Here is a 15,680-nt window from a genome sequence, read left to right as displayed (position 1 = left end):
GTAGGGCAAACCAGAAGTATTTTATCTTTTTATTTTATTTTTGTAAAACTAATACCTTTATATTTTTATAGATGTGACTTTTCTAACAGAAGACAAGATATATGAAATTCTTGAGCTATGTCGAGAAAAAGAGGATTATTCCCCTTTAATCCGGGTGATTGGGAGAGTGTTTTCTAGTGCTGAAGCACTGGTACAGAGTTTCAGAAAAACCAAGCAGCACACCAAGGAGGAGCTCAAGTCTCTTCAAGGAAAGGATGAAGACAAAGATGAAGATGAAAAGGAAAAAGCTGCCTGTTCGGCTGCTGCTATGGAAGAGGATTCTGGTGCATCATCGTCTTCGTCATCAAGAATAGGTGATAACACACAGGGAGATAATAATCTCCAAAAACTAGGCCCAGATGAAGTGTCTGTAGATATTGAAGCAGTCAGACGGGTCTATGATAGGTTACTTTCTAATGAAAAAATAGAAACTGCCTTTTTAAATGCACTTGTGTACTTGTCACCTAATGTGGAATGTGACTTGACTTACCATAATGTGTACTCCCGGGATCCTAACTATCTGAATTTGTTTATTATCGTTATGGAGAATGGCAATCTTCATAGCCCAGAATATCTGGAAATGGCTCTACCGTTGTTCTGCAAAGCAATGAGCAAACTACCCCTTGCAGCTCAAGCAAAACTGGTCAGATTGTGGTCTAAGTACAGAGCAGATCAAATTCGGAGAATGATGGAAACATTTCAGCAGCTTATTACTTACAAAGTCATAAGCAATGAGTTCAATAGTCGTAACCTAGTGAATGATGATGATGCTGTTGTTGCTGCTTCAAAGTGCTTGAAAATGGTTTACTATGCAAATGTAGTAGGAGGGGATGTGGATACAGATCATAATGAAGAGGAAGATGAAGAACCCATCCCAGAATCAAGTGAACTAACTCTTCAAGAGCTGTTGGGTGAGGAAAGAAGAAATAAAAAAGGTCCTCGAGTGGACCCACTGGAAACTGAACTTGGTGTTAAAACTATAGATTGCAGAAAACCACTTATCCCTTTTGAAGAATTTATTAATGAACCACTGAATGATGTTCTAGAAATGGACAAAGACTATACTTTCTTCAAAGTAGAAACAGAGAATAAATTCTCATTTATGACCTGTCCCTTCATATTGAATGCTGTTACCAAGAACCTGGGATTGTATTATGACAATAGGATCCGGATGTACAGTGAAAGACGCATAACTGTGCTCTACAGCTTAGTTCAAGGGCAGCAGCTCAACCCCTATTTGCGACTGAAAGTGAGACGTGATCACATCATTGATGATGCGCTTGTCCGGGTAAGTGCCACAGCAACACGGAGCTTGGGTTTGTTGGTTCTGACTAGTGGAAAACGCATGGGCTTGGAGTAACTGAAAGGGACTCTTGTGTGCATGTACGTATGCTAGATTTCCTCTAGAAGAATCTCAAATAGCTTTATTGTTTGAATTCTAAACATGATGCTGAAGATTTCTATGTTCAGCATAAGTACTTCTCAGAGTGGTTGCAGATTTAGATGTTTTAAACTGTCAGGTAGCACTTATTCCCCATTATCAGATCCTGCACAGATCTTGGTGGTGAGAGTGACTAACTTCTGTTTCTTTGTGCTCTGCACTGTTCTGGATGGTCTTCTGGTGGGAGGGATTTTCAGATGGAAGTTAGAATTTTAGTTGTGTACTCTTCTTGTGGACTTACAAATTTCTAGAAATAAAGCATTATTTTAATTTGGTACAAATACTGATACAACTGAGAAAGGAAGACAGACCTGTTAATACCAGGGAAGTGTGAGAGCTGGCTGTTTCTGAATATGCTGACTGCTTAAATTAAAACTTAATGCCATTTCTTCATGCATTTTTAGTTGAGGGGACTCATACAGGATACAAACTATCATACAGTAAATAGGTCCATATATGACCTTAATATGTTATTTAATTTTAGGACCCTTCCTTTTTGGTTAAAACTGGTAATTTTCAAAAACTCATTTTCCCATGTTCTATTCTTAAAGCATAAGGTTTGCAAATTTTTAAATTTACCCATGGCTTTGAAACTTGTCACTGAAGACCCACTCAGGCCTTGTTAAGAGAGATTTTAGAGAAATTACCTGATTTTGCCTCTCAGCCCAGCTGTTACTTGTAGTTAAATTTGATGACTTTAGCTGCCAGTGAAGGAAATTGTGAGAGCCCTAAATGACCTCCTACCTTGATTTTTCTGTATGCCTAGGAATTTCCAGCTGGGTTAGCTGCTTCTTGGGAATTGCTGATGCTATGACTTGTCAAGAAAAATATTTGTCTTTAGTAGCAAAAGAAAAAATAAAATTGCAGTACAGAAATGGCTTCTGTCTGTAAACTCAACTTTACATTAGGCAAATAAATATAAAAATACTGTGTACCAGTTTGAATATTTACAGACATTTTTGAATTGTAACTACTATTTATGTTACTAGACCTGTGTCTTCACAGAAAAGTCAGTGAAGACTTTTTGGAGTATCTGTGGAATTTCTGATAACTTCCAGATGAAAACATTTTCAAGAATATTGACTAAAATGAGGCCGAGAGTGTTACTCACAGTTTCCTTATTGATGTTGAATATTTTTGAAACAAATACATTAATCAGCCTTTGCAGTTTCTTGCAAACACACTAAATACTGGCTTTCTGATAATTAGTTGAGCTGATGAAGTCAGTACCAAGCTGTTTTTCTCCTATCAATACTTAATATTTTAGCTTTTATAATTCAATATGTATATATTCTCACTTCTTGAATTTCATTAAAGCAAATATGAACACTGGTAAGTGGTTTTTTTTTTGTTACTATTATTAATGTAGGACTTCTTTCTTTCTACTGAGAATCTGAAGTAATAATTTTTAAGTACCTTTAAGGCATTATCTTGTTTAGAATTGCTTATTGAGAGAATCTTAGTTCCCTAAAACACATGCACCTAAGGAAGAATCTTATTTATAAATTCCTTGTTCAGTTTCTTTGCACGTGTGAAATTTGCTTCAGAAACTTACTTTTCTTTTTTTATTGGAAATGATTTAATGTAACATCTTTCTTTGTAATATATATTTATTGTATACTTATTTGTATGTATGTTAGTCTGAAAAATCACCTGGGGACAAAGGTGGAATGTTAGAATTTGTAACACTTTAGTCCCCACTTTTTTTAAGGAACCCTTATATTTGGGAGTTGGTAGCTCAGTTTGCAGTTCCTGAAAGCAGTTAACATGGTTTTTTCTGTCTAGCAGCTTTAATAGCTGTACTGCTGAGTCACTGTTGTGTGAGTGTGGTAGTAATGAAAGGAAATATATCTTTAAATCCTCTCTTCTACCTTTTCATTCCCCAAGAGCCGTTTCTTTCATCCCCTTCTTCTGAGTTTACTCTTTCCCCACCCCCATGGCCCAGGTTAAATGTGGCATTCTTCTCAGGTACTAGTCATTTAAAGGGTGTGGGTTATGACACACAGCTTCTACAAGTGAAAACGTGGTGGTTTCCTTCAGCAGCATCAGGCTTGTACTTGCTTGCAAGTTAGAAACTCACAAATTTCATATGCAATGTAGACAGCTAGTGGGCAGCAACCCTCTCCTGCTTGTAAATGACTCTGCTGAGTGTATTGATGACCAGAATTCCCTGTGACACCTGAACCCAGTAGGCAGATCCTCTCCTGTATTAGCAGCAAAGTACTTCAGGAGATTTGACTTTGTTTCAGACATTGAAGTTTTATGTGTTCAGGTGAAAATATCAGCATTTGGTTGTATGCAGAGCATGTGACTGTTGTGTGCAATCTCCAAATACATGAACTGTAAAGTACAGCTGGAGAAAAGGCTACTTTGTCACTATAACTACCTTCCATGCTGGTTTTTAAAAAAAACATGTTGACCAACATATGTCATGATGTGTCTCTGGTAGTTTCAAGCTTAAATTAGCTGTGTTTTGTCATTTTTGCTGTCTAGTATGGAAAGATTCCTGCATCTGCCTTAAAGAGAACTTTTATATTATGTTGGAAGTTAAGATGGTTTGTGATTGTTTTTAAATGAATAGAAATTAATTCAGTTGCCATCTGTTCTAAGCAGGTCACCAAACTGGTGTTATATTAATCTTTTGAATGTTGTCATATTTCTGTTGTTCAGTGAATGTTCCTGTCTGTCAGGAAAGCAGTGTTACTCTGTAACCAAAGTAAAATCACCCAATGTCTTTAGTTGTGGTACAGTGTTGTGTTTCAGCAAACAATACAGATATTCTTTATGATGCCATCTCTCAGCTTTCAGCTTTTCAATTAATACATTATTCTGCTGCTTTAGACATGCTACATACCTGCTTTTTAGGAAGTCCCTGGAAAACATAATGATTATTTCAGTGGTGGGACCTGTCAAACCCTCATGACAGAAAACAGCTTCTAAAACCTCAGAGTTGGATTGTGTTTATCTAGCAGCATCTATGTTGACAGTGTTGAGGTAGCTCTGATTATTCAAAGAAAGGACCCAAAAAACCCAAGAACCAGACAGCAGTAACTGAAGTTCATATTTCCCTGCTACAGAAACACTGCTGCAGTTCTGCTAAAGTCCAGCGCCTCCTTACTGTTGTGCTTGCTGCTTTCCAGTGCTTTGCCCACTGCATTCAGTTTTTATTGTGAAGCATCAGTGTTGACGCAGATATTCAAAGGAGCAGCTAAACCCACAACTCTGAGTTGAGCAGCTTAGCAGAATTTTCCTGCTTATAGAATCTACTTCAAGGAGCATCAGGCTTTGCTCAAAATACTGGCTTTTGGGTAATCCTTTATCTGACTCCCTTGCAGATATCCAGTGCACTGTTCTAATCTGCCTAGCCAGCATTGCTCAATTAAGACTGCTTCCTTCCTCTTTTTTTTAGGTTGTTTTTGTCAGCCAAAAAATCATTTTTGAAATTTCTTTAACTGCTCTATATGTATAAATATGAACACTTAGTGCATTTCCATGACACAAGAGAGTCTCCACACTATGACATAGTGTGTCATTGCTGTTCAAAAAGAAGTGTAAATACAACTATGCTTTCTCAGAACTCATGAAAATTCATAAATCATTCAATATAGTAATTTGCTAATGGTAAAGACTACAAAGCCAACAAACTCATGACTGGGGAGGAAAAAAACAGCTTTATTGCTGTTGGTTGTAAGTGGACGGAATCCAAGTTGGAGAATTTCTGTCCAGCTTGAATGGTTAACCTGTATTTACAGTTTTAAAGTAAATGCTAGTTCTCTGTTTTTCAGAAGTTGCAAGTTGTACTTGGAACATGGCTTAAGCTTCATTCTTGTCCTAGAAAAAGAATTTTTTACACAAATGGCTTAGGTAGTACATAACTAAGTTTTTCAGAAAATGTTGTAGTTTTGATAGAAATACAGACTAAACTCACTTGCTGTCATTATTTGGGATCTTCATGGCTTGCCTTCTTTTTTTTTTTAACTGAGATTTATATGCTTTGAAGTTACACTGTCTCTCTTGGCAAGTTTAGTTTCCAATACCAGGTAGTGCAATTTTTTCTCCACATGCTCCTTTTGCATGGAGTGCTTAAATGTCTTCAAACCCGTTATGATAACCCACCCCCAACTATGTCACCCATCCTGCCCTGCTGTGCTTCTTGGATCGTGTCTGGCTGACTTGGCAGGAGTAATTTTATGAGTCGATGGTGTCATTACTGCTGTCTTTACCTTCTCTGTTCTGTTCCTGTTTTACTTTACGCTGCTGTAGTAAAATTCTGGTCTGTAAAGAGTGTTGGCATGTGTGGATAAGGTAGGGTAATGAAATAAAAAGTGAGGTTTAGCATGTTAAGGACACCTGCTGGTACATACAATTTGCAGTAGCCCAAATCAGAGGCAAATCTCACAAGTAATATGGTCTTGGTAGAGGAGTATACAGGTCCATCTGTGCCTTAATTTACTGCTGCTGAGTTTTCTATGCCACATAGGTATATTAAGTCTAATTGTGCTGCATAAGTGTAACCAGTCTGTTTATGCCTTTAAATAGCACATTTCTTATTAGCTTCAAAATATTCTTGCTTAACTTCTGATTTACTGAGAGGATATGTTTTTGGTGTAAGTATGTGGAGGACCTGGCAATGTGCACTCATAGCCAAGAAACCCAGTCATACCCTGGGTTGCATCAAAAGCAGCATGGCCAGCAGGTCAAGGGAGGTGACTGTCCCCTTCTACTCTTGTGAGACTCCCCTCCAGAGTGCTGCATTAAGTTCTGGGTCCACAGCATAAGAAGGATGTGAACTTGTCGGGTTGAGTCCAGAGGTGGGATGCAAAAATGATCAGAGGGCTGGAGCACCTCTCAAATAAAGACAGGCTGGGAGAGTTGGAGTTGCTCAGCCAGAGAAGGTTCCTAGGAGACCTTACAGAAACTTCCAGCACCTAAAGGGGGGCTGATGAGAGCTGGAGAGGAAGTTTTTACAAGGTTATGTAATGATGGGACAAGGGCAAATTACTTCAAACTACAGAGAAGAGGTTTAGATTAGCTGTTCAGCAGAAATTCTTTACTGTAAAGGTGGTGAGGCACTGCAGCAGGAAACTGCCCAGGAAAGCTGGGAATGTCCTGTCCCTGGAACTGTTTAAGGCCGTGCTGGATGGGTCTTTGAGTGAGCTGTATTACTGGAATGTGCCTCAGCCCATGGCAAAAAGGTTGAAACTAGATTATGATTCCAGGTGCCTTCCAACCCAAACTGTTTTGTGATTCTGTGGCCTCTAATGGCCTTTATATAGACTTGAAACCCTTTCTTGTAAAATATCAGACTTTCTATTTGGCTTTAACTGATTTTTTACTTTCATGGCAGCAGTGCTGTAGATCTGTTTAAACTGAAGAAATAAGAGCAAGAGAGTTTTGAGACTTCCTTATTAGGGTCAACAAGAGTGGGTTGATTCGACTGTAATATTACTGTAATTTTTGTTTTTAGGGTTTTTTTCCCCAGCTCTTTGTTTGAGAGATGCATCTACCTCATCAAAGGCTTGTTTTGTCTTCCACTCTGAAAACATATCTGTGTAATCCCTTCACAAAGCCATTTATTGTCAGACATGTAGATCATATTGCAGAATCTTCATTGTCAGATGAATTTAATTATCCCAGTAATACATCTTGTACTCTTCCTTTTTCTGTGAATTGTGCACAACACAATGATAACTTGTTTTAAGTAAGTGCTTAAAAGAAAAGAAATAGAGAATGTTAACAGGCAGTGAGCTTTAATGGGCTGACAGATCAGTTCTGTGTTAAGTTTCTTGCTGTTAATCCCCAGATTCTAAAATATGCTTAGAGTGGTGTCTTAGTTTAGGGCAAATTAGGAAGGAAAACTCCAAATGGGGATTTCTCCAGGGAAATGCCCCTCCCCACCAACTGGTCTGGGAAAAGAAAAAAATTCTTTAGAGAGAAGTGGAAAAAGCTGTTTATTTAACAGAAATTGAGTAATATTAAATAGTAAAACCTCTTGCTGTTCGATGGGATGGCAAGTCTAGGAAGAAAAAAGTCCTTTTTCATGTGGTGTAGCTCGGCTCGCTCAGGTTCTTATCAGTCCCTCCGGCGCTGGAAAGTGCCGAGGCCCAGGCCCCGGTGGGCCACAGGCGTGAGCTCCCGGGGTTTGGCTGGGTGTTCAGTCCAGAGCAGGCTTGCACAGATCCAAGAAAATTGGGGAAAAAAAAAAACAAACAAAGGTCCAGGGAACTCCTCTGCCTCAGCTAGCTAGAACTAACTAAAAGCCAGAGAGAAGCTCTGTCCCGCTGTCTGTCCGTGCTGCAGACACCACAGTCCAGGAGCGGGATGTGTGGGAGTGATGTTTTTCCTTAACACAAACTGCGCGCTTCTTCTTCCCCCTCTCTTGCTCTCAAAGCCAGTCTTAAAGGTGCAGAACTTAATATATAACATAAACCAGACGATTGGGGATACCAGTATCATAAAGTCACCCCAGGACAAGTGGTCTGGCATTACTATTGATTTCTCTTATTTTACTGTCGTGATTTGTGCGTACTTTCTTCTTAATTTTGGAGGATACTTTTGTTTTCATTATTTGATACTATACTATTCTAGTAAACAGATTTACTAATGAAATATTTCTATCTCTTCACTCAATAGCTAGAGATGATTGCCATGGAAAATCCTGCAGACTTGAAGAAGCAATTGTATGTTGAATTTGAAGGAGAGCAAGGGGTAGATGAAGGAGGTGTTTCCAAAGAATTTTTTCAGTTGGTTGTGGAAGAAATCTTCAATCCAGATATCGGTATGCTTTCTAACAATTTACTGATTTTACAGATTTTTCTCACAAAAGGTTGGCCTGGATGATCTTCTAAACTGGATTGTTCTATGTTTATGCTTTCTATATCCACTGCTGCTTCTCTCTGAAGCTCTTCAGATTCGTTGATGGTCAGGAGAGTATTTGATGCACATTGAGGATCACTATGTTGTTAGCAGTCATTCTCCTAAAGGAGGAAAGATGGAAGGAGTAACTGTATAGTTAATGAGAACCATCATTACTTCTTTGGGTAGAAATCAGTAGTACAGGGTTTCTTTGCAGGGTTCCTTTGTTCTCTCACCTTTCTCCTCACTTTGCTTTGTGATTAGCTTCTAGAATTAGTAATCAAACCAAAGAGGAAGAGCTTCTGCAATAAAGCAAGAGTAGGACTATGGTGAGTTTTTGAGTTATTTCCTCCACTTCCTCCAGCTTAATAAATCCGATAGTCACAGTTCTACATATCCAAAGTGTGACAGCAATGTCAAATTTGATTATAGTTAAAGAACCAAGAGTAATTTGATATATTAGAGTCAAAATTTTACGTTTGTGTTTCAGCAGTCGTACTTCCATCATATTTTTTTCCCTTGCTCCCTGCACCAATGATTTAAGCAAACACATGCTTCTTTCAGTGTGCAGCTTTTCTGCTGCTCTGGCAACCTGAAAATGTTATAAAAACATAAGAATACTTCTTGTTAGACTAGAAAGTATACCTGCCATGTTCCTATAATTTCACATTTTACATGAAATACGATGTTACATCGTAGTTCCTGTAATGGCTTCCATTAAAGAAGCCTAATAGCTCATGGCTGTTAATTTGGTTTCACTGGACTATTTTAAAAGAGAAAGCTGTTGTTCTTGGTTTTGGAAAATTGCTGAAAATACACAGAAATCTGTTTTGACTGGATTAGAGAGAATGTATCAGTATCAAGTTCCCAGAATCAGTAACAAAAATCTGAACCTTGGCACTTACCCTTCACCAAAGGCAAGCCAGTTCTTATGACAAGTGGTACAGAACCATAGCTAAATCTTACTCACTCTGAAAAATGCTATTAACTTGGAGAGATTTGGAATCTGAATTAGCTTACTTTGAAGTATGGCAAAATAAAGAACTCTTAGTACTTTGATTGATGAAATTTTATTTTCAACGTAAAATAAATACATTTTCAACTTGAGTTTATCTAAACAGAAGTTGTGTAGGTGTATTGAAATATTCTTTATTTAGTAATGCTAAAGTGTGCTTAAGCTAACATCCAAGCACTGTGTATATACACCCTGCATTTAAAGATAGGTAATAGATTAGATGTGCATATGTGTTTTAAGTTTTACTTCTGTTTTAAAAGTGTAAAAAAGTATGTACACATTTTGTATTCGAAGTAACTCTGGGGCAGGAAAAAAGCTTTTTATTGGCTTTTGGCATAAATGTGTAAAAGCAGAAAATGTAGCTTGCATTCAGTGTGTGTGTACATATATATGTATATGCATATATACAGTTCATGTGCATATATACAATATAGCAGTTCATGTATGCACCAGATATACCAGGTGTGACTTTTGTTGATTTATAAATGCTTTCTTTACCTGAGAAAACAAAGGGGATCCTTTAAATTGAATTTAAAATGTCTGTCCTCTAATAGGTGTATTTGGAGAGATGCATATTGTTACTATAATTTCTTTGACTTTTTGATTATTTCCATATTAAACTACCGTAAAATTTTACTCAAAGGAGGCAGTAACTCACAAAAAATACTGGTAAAGGTATTCCATGGTAAAGGGGAAGAAGAAGTGATAACTTCATGTAGCTTCAAGGGCAGTTGTTTTCCCCTTCTTGCAGATTCCTGTTTCTTCTGATGTTTTATTATGATTTTAATGTGCTGTAGTCTTAATTTTGGTAAGGGAGTAAAATACTGTATTTCACCTTAAATTGTTTCCAGATGTGGATCTGAGTAAACTGTTGATCCTTCATTATTAGACATTTGCTGGAGTTGTTTGTTTTGACAGTTCAACTTTTCCATCTTATTCCAAAAAGTTCAAGACATTGCTTTATGTATCAGTAATCCGGAAGTTACCTCAGTTCAGAAAACGGCATACAGGATTCTATATAATGTTTGGCCTATATATTCCTGATTTGCTCATCCATTTCTGATTTCCAGTTGCCTTATCTGATGGGTCAGTCTGTTATTTGTGTGCTCTCCTAATGGCTGACCCAACCCTTATAGTCACTTACTGAGATACATAATGCATTCTGGGGAATAGCCAGAGTCTTTGAATGAGCTTGCAGTTTATTGCCTTACATGGAATGAGGAAAGAGTCTTTATGTCATGACTGAAGATGATATTTTCAGTCTTTAAAGTAATCTTGTGTTCATGTGGCTTTGTAATCAGTTTATACATCTGCATAGGTTGAAAACAAGCATATCTTTTAAGAGCTGACAAGATAAAATTCCACATTGTGGAAAATGTAGTTGATATGCTTCACCACATGGATCTGACTTAGGGTGTGTTGAGAATAAGGAGAAGGTTTTCTTAGGGACTGCTGGAAAATTCTGACAGCTGTACAAGCAACAGGTGATTTGGGCTGTACCTGTTCAGGGTGGTTTCTCTCTCACCTTAAATCTTTGGGGTTTGCATTTATCTTGCTTCAGTACCTAGACAGGTAAGCAGTGGATTTTATTGTGGACTTCATTTAAATAATATATAGCCTGTACACTCCAGTTGCATAAACAAGACCTATCTTGTATCTTACTACAGCCAAAAGGGTAAGGAACTGTGCCTGTCTCTTGTCTTCACGTTTCCTCCCTGCAACTTCTGGCATGTACCAGTTCAGCTATTTGTTGAAGTCTTCAGTGCTCAGCTCATGAGCTGGGCAGGAAATTGGTCACCTGATAAAGTGAACTGAATGAGAGAAGCTAAACCATTCCCTTTAGACAGTGACAAGCTGTTAAAATTGCAACCCCCTTATTGTAAGGCCGTGGTCCATTTTCCCCTCATTGAGTTAAAATGTGTATAATAGCTGCAGTAACAATGGTCCTTGGAACAAGCAAACTAATCTAAATAAAATCATGTGTGATGGCCAATCCCTGCTCCATCATCATACCTTCTAATTAAGTAGTAGGACTGCATCTAAGTCCTGTTCATTTGCTGGAACTGGCCTTTGAGGAAAGGCTGTCACTTTGTAGTAATTCAGGATTGTTTCATCCACATTTTTGACTGTTCTTTTCTTGTACTACTGTATTTATCAAAGTCACAGTCGCTGTTTTCAGTGTGCTGCTGGTTCCTCTGTAGTGAAGAGGATCAAAGTTTGTGTATATGCAGCTTGAGTGTTGCAAGATATTGTATCACAGTTGTCTTGCACACTTTTAGTGGTAATGTGAGTAACAGTGTTTTGAGCAGCTCCAGTCACCCTTAGGTAAGTAGTTTCTCTTTGCCATTCAATTCATTATAATGTTAAGTTAAACATGTCTTAAGGGCTAGTGCAAATAGGTATACAATGGTATGTTTTATGTAGCATTTTTATTGAACTGTAACCATAATTGTTCAACTTTTATTTTTTTTTTTTAACAGGGATGTTCACATATGATGAGTCTACAAAACTGTTTTGGTTTAATCCGTCCTCTTTTGAAACTGAGGGTCAGTTTACCCTGATTGGCATAGTTTTGGGACTGGCTATTTACAACAACTGTATACTGGATGTACATTTCCCCATGGTTGTCTACAGGAAGCTAATGGGCAAAAAAGGAACTTTCCGTGATCTGGCAGACTCTCATCCTGTAAGTTCGTTATGTTCTTTGAGTTTTATAGTACATTTTCTATGCAATAATTTAATCTAAACACAAGATCACTGTCACAAGTGAAAGTGAAATAACCAGTGATTTGCATTGAGTCTGTATATGTTAAAATAAATTCATAAGCAATATAACTTCTTGCTACATTTGGAGGAGACAAAATTGTAACATCAATGAATAGGGCTCAGTATCAATAAAGCTCTATTTTTTTACTACATAAACTCCTAAATGTTATTAAGCATAAACAAACACATCTCTTCCCAAAGAGACTTCTAAAATTTGGCTGTTTATAGCTATTTGTAGAATTAAATTTCTACCAAAAGAAAGTGTAGGTAAGAGTAACATGCAAAGGTGTGATGTTCTTACTGGTTTTTGTCTAAAGCAAGAGACAGATGAGGCAGCTTAATTAATTAATCTCTACAGTTAATGAATATGCCTATCAGAATTTCTATCAGAGCCGTGATCAGTGTCCATCTTCCCACACACATTGCCAGCCAGTGGCTGTACACAAGCAGTGAGCTGTACATGTGCTTTATTAGATAGAGCACACAAGTGTGTGTGCAGGATGTCTTGGCCCTGCTCCTCCTGCAGTCAAAGATCACCAGTTGCCACTGGTGGTCCCCTCATGTTGCTGGTAGGAGTTGTTAGTAAGCTTAATTTTGTTTCAAACCATGGGACAGTTGCCTTTTATAAGCAGTTATACAAAATCTTCATCTTAAAAAAAAAAATAGGAAAATTATACTGTCTAAAAAGAATTTGGCTTTCATTTTTGAAAATGAGGCATGTGTAATCAAAAAATACATTATCTGGTCTGCTTTGGATGACTGCATACAACAGTATGCCAGATTCAACCAGTTTCTGTGTATAATAATGTCGAGAAATAGTGCCCTGAGTTTCCTCTAACTTTTATTATATACTCAGAACTTCTTGTGATCAGAAAGAGTGGATGTATTTCTATGGAACAGGGCAGTCAGGGCATTTTTCTTCCCTGCTCTTATGTTTCTGCTCTAACACCTACGATGATTTATTTTAAAATAATCCTTTTTAACTCTTTGTGTTCTCATAGGACTTAAACACTTCAGAGCTTCTCAAACATTAAATGAAGTTCACAGTAGTCAAGCCTCCCAATGCTTTTTCTAATGCTGTAGAGCATAGAGAACAGGATGTTCGCCAGCCCTCACCACCAGTGGTTCTAAGTCCAGTGATTTTCAGTGCAAGGTCCTTTTTTAAAGGTCCTGTGGAAGAATCAAAACCACATAGATAGTGAGAGGTTGAGGCTTACATGTAAACTTCCATGTTTCAATTAAAACATTGTGGAGAAAATTATTTTTATTACTGCAGTATAAAAATACAGTTGCACACAGTTGTTGCTTTCACCTTCACTTTGTATGCTTAAGTCCCTACCACCTCTATTGCAGCCAAATAATTATTCCTTTGCTGCACAGTCTTTGGTTTCCAAGAGAATCTTGGGCTCTTCCTAAGGGAGGAAGACTGGTTGCTCCTTTGAATAGAGCAAACTCTTACTGGTAGTTTCAGATTCCACTTGGTATATTGTGGCCTAACTTGTGAATTTTTATTTTTGGTTCATAAATGTCTTCTTATGTTAAAGACTGCCTCATCTGTGTTGCTTCAGGATTGTTTCCTAGTTGGTTTGAGTTTTAAATAAGAAGATAAAAGCCTACTGTCTGAATTTTATCTGATACAAAATACAGGAGTTTCTTTGATTTTTAACTCATAAACGTTTCTCTTAGTAGTGTAACATATTCTTGATGCCTTAAGTAAAGGTTCAGAAGACTTAAAAGAAGAGGTTATTAAAGGCTCTTAAACTGCAGGTTTGACCATTGCATTTTTGAAGATTGATGAGTACTAAAAGGCTCTTTTAAGGGAGTTATCACTGATTGCAAGGTTTCTTTTTATCTTAGTATCTTCTATTGTTTCTCTTTACAGATACTGAGCTTAAACAGCTTTTTGGACTGCTGAGAGATTTTTAGGTGACTTGTGTCATAGAATATAACATCCCTTTTTTGGGGCTGGTGGTCTCATGTCCTCTTGTGTTACTTAGTGGAATCTATCAAAGTTTATTTTGACAGACATGTTTGTCTTATTCTTTTAGGTTCTGTATCAGAGTTTGAGAGACTTACTAGAGTATGAAGGAAGTGTGGAAGATGATATGATGATAACGTTTCAAATATCTCACACGGATCTCTTTGGCAATCCAATGATGCATGATTTAAAGGAAAACGGTGATAAAATTCCTATTACAAATGAAAACAGAAAGGTACACTCAGCTTTTTAAACACAATCTGTAGTTCTTTGATATACTGTATGTAGAATTATGTAGAACCCTACAAAGGTTTGGTCTCACTTAAAAAGTTTAAGTTTTAAAGGCTTTTAAAATTGCCATGGCACAGTGTGGTTGTGAAGAGAAAAGGCTTCTCTTAAAGAAGGCATTGATACGTGGGTACAGAGCTTCTGGGTGGGATGTTTGACCTGTCTGAACAGTATTTGAGACTTTTTCTTTTGTGTTGCTGAAAAAAAATTGAGCTTGGATAATTTGCGTAGAATTACAGAATTATATGTGTTCTGGGGTCTTGTATTTTTGGGAGGTACTTGAAGTGGCATGTGTTGAAGCACTAAGGTTTTTGGCATCTATTTCCTTGCAGGAATTTGTCAATCTGTATGCTGACTATATACTCAATAAGTCAGTTGAAAAGCAGTTCAAGGCCTTTCGGAGAGGATTCCACATGGTGACCAATGAATCTCCTTTGAAATATTTATTTAGACCAGAGGAAATTGAATTACTTATTTGTGGAAGTAGGGTAAGAATTTTGAATATACACTAGGGAGTGGAGCTTTTTTTTCATCCTGAGTATATAAATAGTGGTCATCTTTAAATATATCATCTTCTTACAGAATTTAGATTTTCAAGCACTAGAAGAAACTACAGAATATGATGGTGGCTATACAAGAGACTCTCTTATTATTAGGTAATCTTTCTGATTTTGTAAAGATAAAAAGCTTAATCTGCTTTTTTCATCATAATGAATTTAATATTGTATTTTTTAGTATTTTTGTAGTACTGGAGATGCAAATGCCATATGTGTAATTTCAGTTTTCTCAAGTATTGTCAGTAGCAAAAAGGAGAGGATATATGCGTTGTTGAATCAGTATAATTCCTTAGGAAACATGAATAATGTCTGCAGAACACAGCCAAATTAATGTTTCAAGACTGTTAAACTGCAGTGTTTAGTAATATTTTCTGATCTCTATTTCTAAATTTCATTTATTGGTAAATATATTCTGAGAGTTTTGGTTTATGAATGCAACTTGTAAACTTGATGTTAAGACTGATTAAAATTACTACACCTTCAAAGCTCAATTACTTTCGAAATTATACCAAAGAAAGTTTTACAGTTTATTTACTCTTTGATTTCTTCTTTGTTAGGGAATTCTGGGAAATAGTCCATTCATTTACAGATGAACAGAAAAGACTATTCTTACAGTTTACAACAGGCACAGACAGAGCCCCTGTGGGAGGACTTGGAAAGTTAAAGATGATCATAGCCAAAAATGGCCCAGATACAGAGAGGTAAAAAAAGAAAAATACATTCTACATTTTGCTTGTTTTT

General features: G+C 37.1%; 1 protein-coding gene across 7 annotated transcripts in view; it reads left to right on the top strand.

Annotated features, from left to right (window-relative positions):
• Positions 1-15,680, top strand: part of UBE3A (ubiquitin protein ligase E3A) — a 52,513-nt gene that overhangs the window by 34,986 nt on the left and 1,847 nt on the right. For all 7 annotated transcript variants that reach the window (XM_014249758.2, XM_005516520.3, XM_088051207.1 and 4 more), the window contains 7 exons: positions 72-1,327; positions 8,114-8,258; positions 11,831-12,036; positions 14,165-14,329; positions 14,715-14,870; positions 14,965-15,038; positions 15,497-15,640. In XM_014249758.2, coding sequence (XP_014105233.1) covers positions 72-1,327; positions 8,114-8,258; positions 11,831-12,036; positions 14,165-14,329; positions 14,715-14,870; positions 14,965-15,038; positions 15,497-15,640 — 2,146 coding nt within the window. The remainder of the gene's footprint in view (positions 1-71; positions 1,328-8,113; positions 8,259-11,830; positions 12,037-14,164; positions 14,330-14,714; positions 14,871-14,964; positions 15,039-15,496; positions 15,641-15,680) is intronic.

The sequence above is a fragment of the Pseudopodoces humilis genome, chromosome 2 (genome assembly GCF_049639895.1).
Source record: "Pseudopodoces humilis isolate 2021_Gansu_Grassland_sample_001 chromosome 2, ASM4963989v1, whole genome shotgun sequence".
In the NCBI taxonomy this organism is placed as follows: Eukaryota; Metazoa; Chordata; class Aves; order Passeriformes; family Paridae; genus Pseudopodoces; species Pseudopodoces humilis.
The sequence above is the reverse complement of the archived record's forward strand: the minus strand, read 5'-3'. Positions and strand labels throughout refer to the sequence as shown.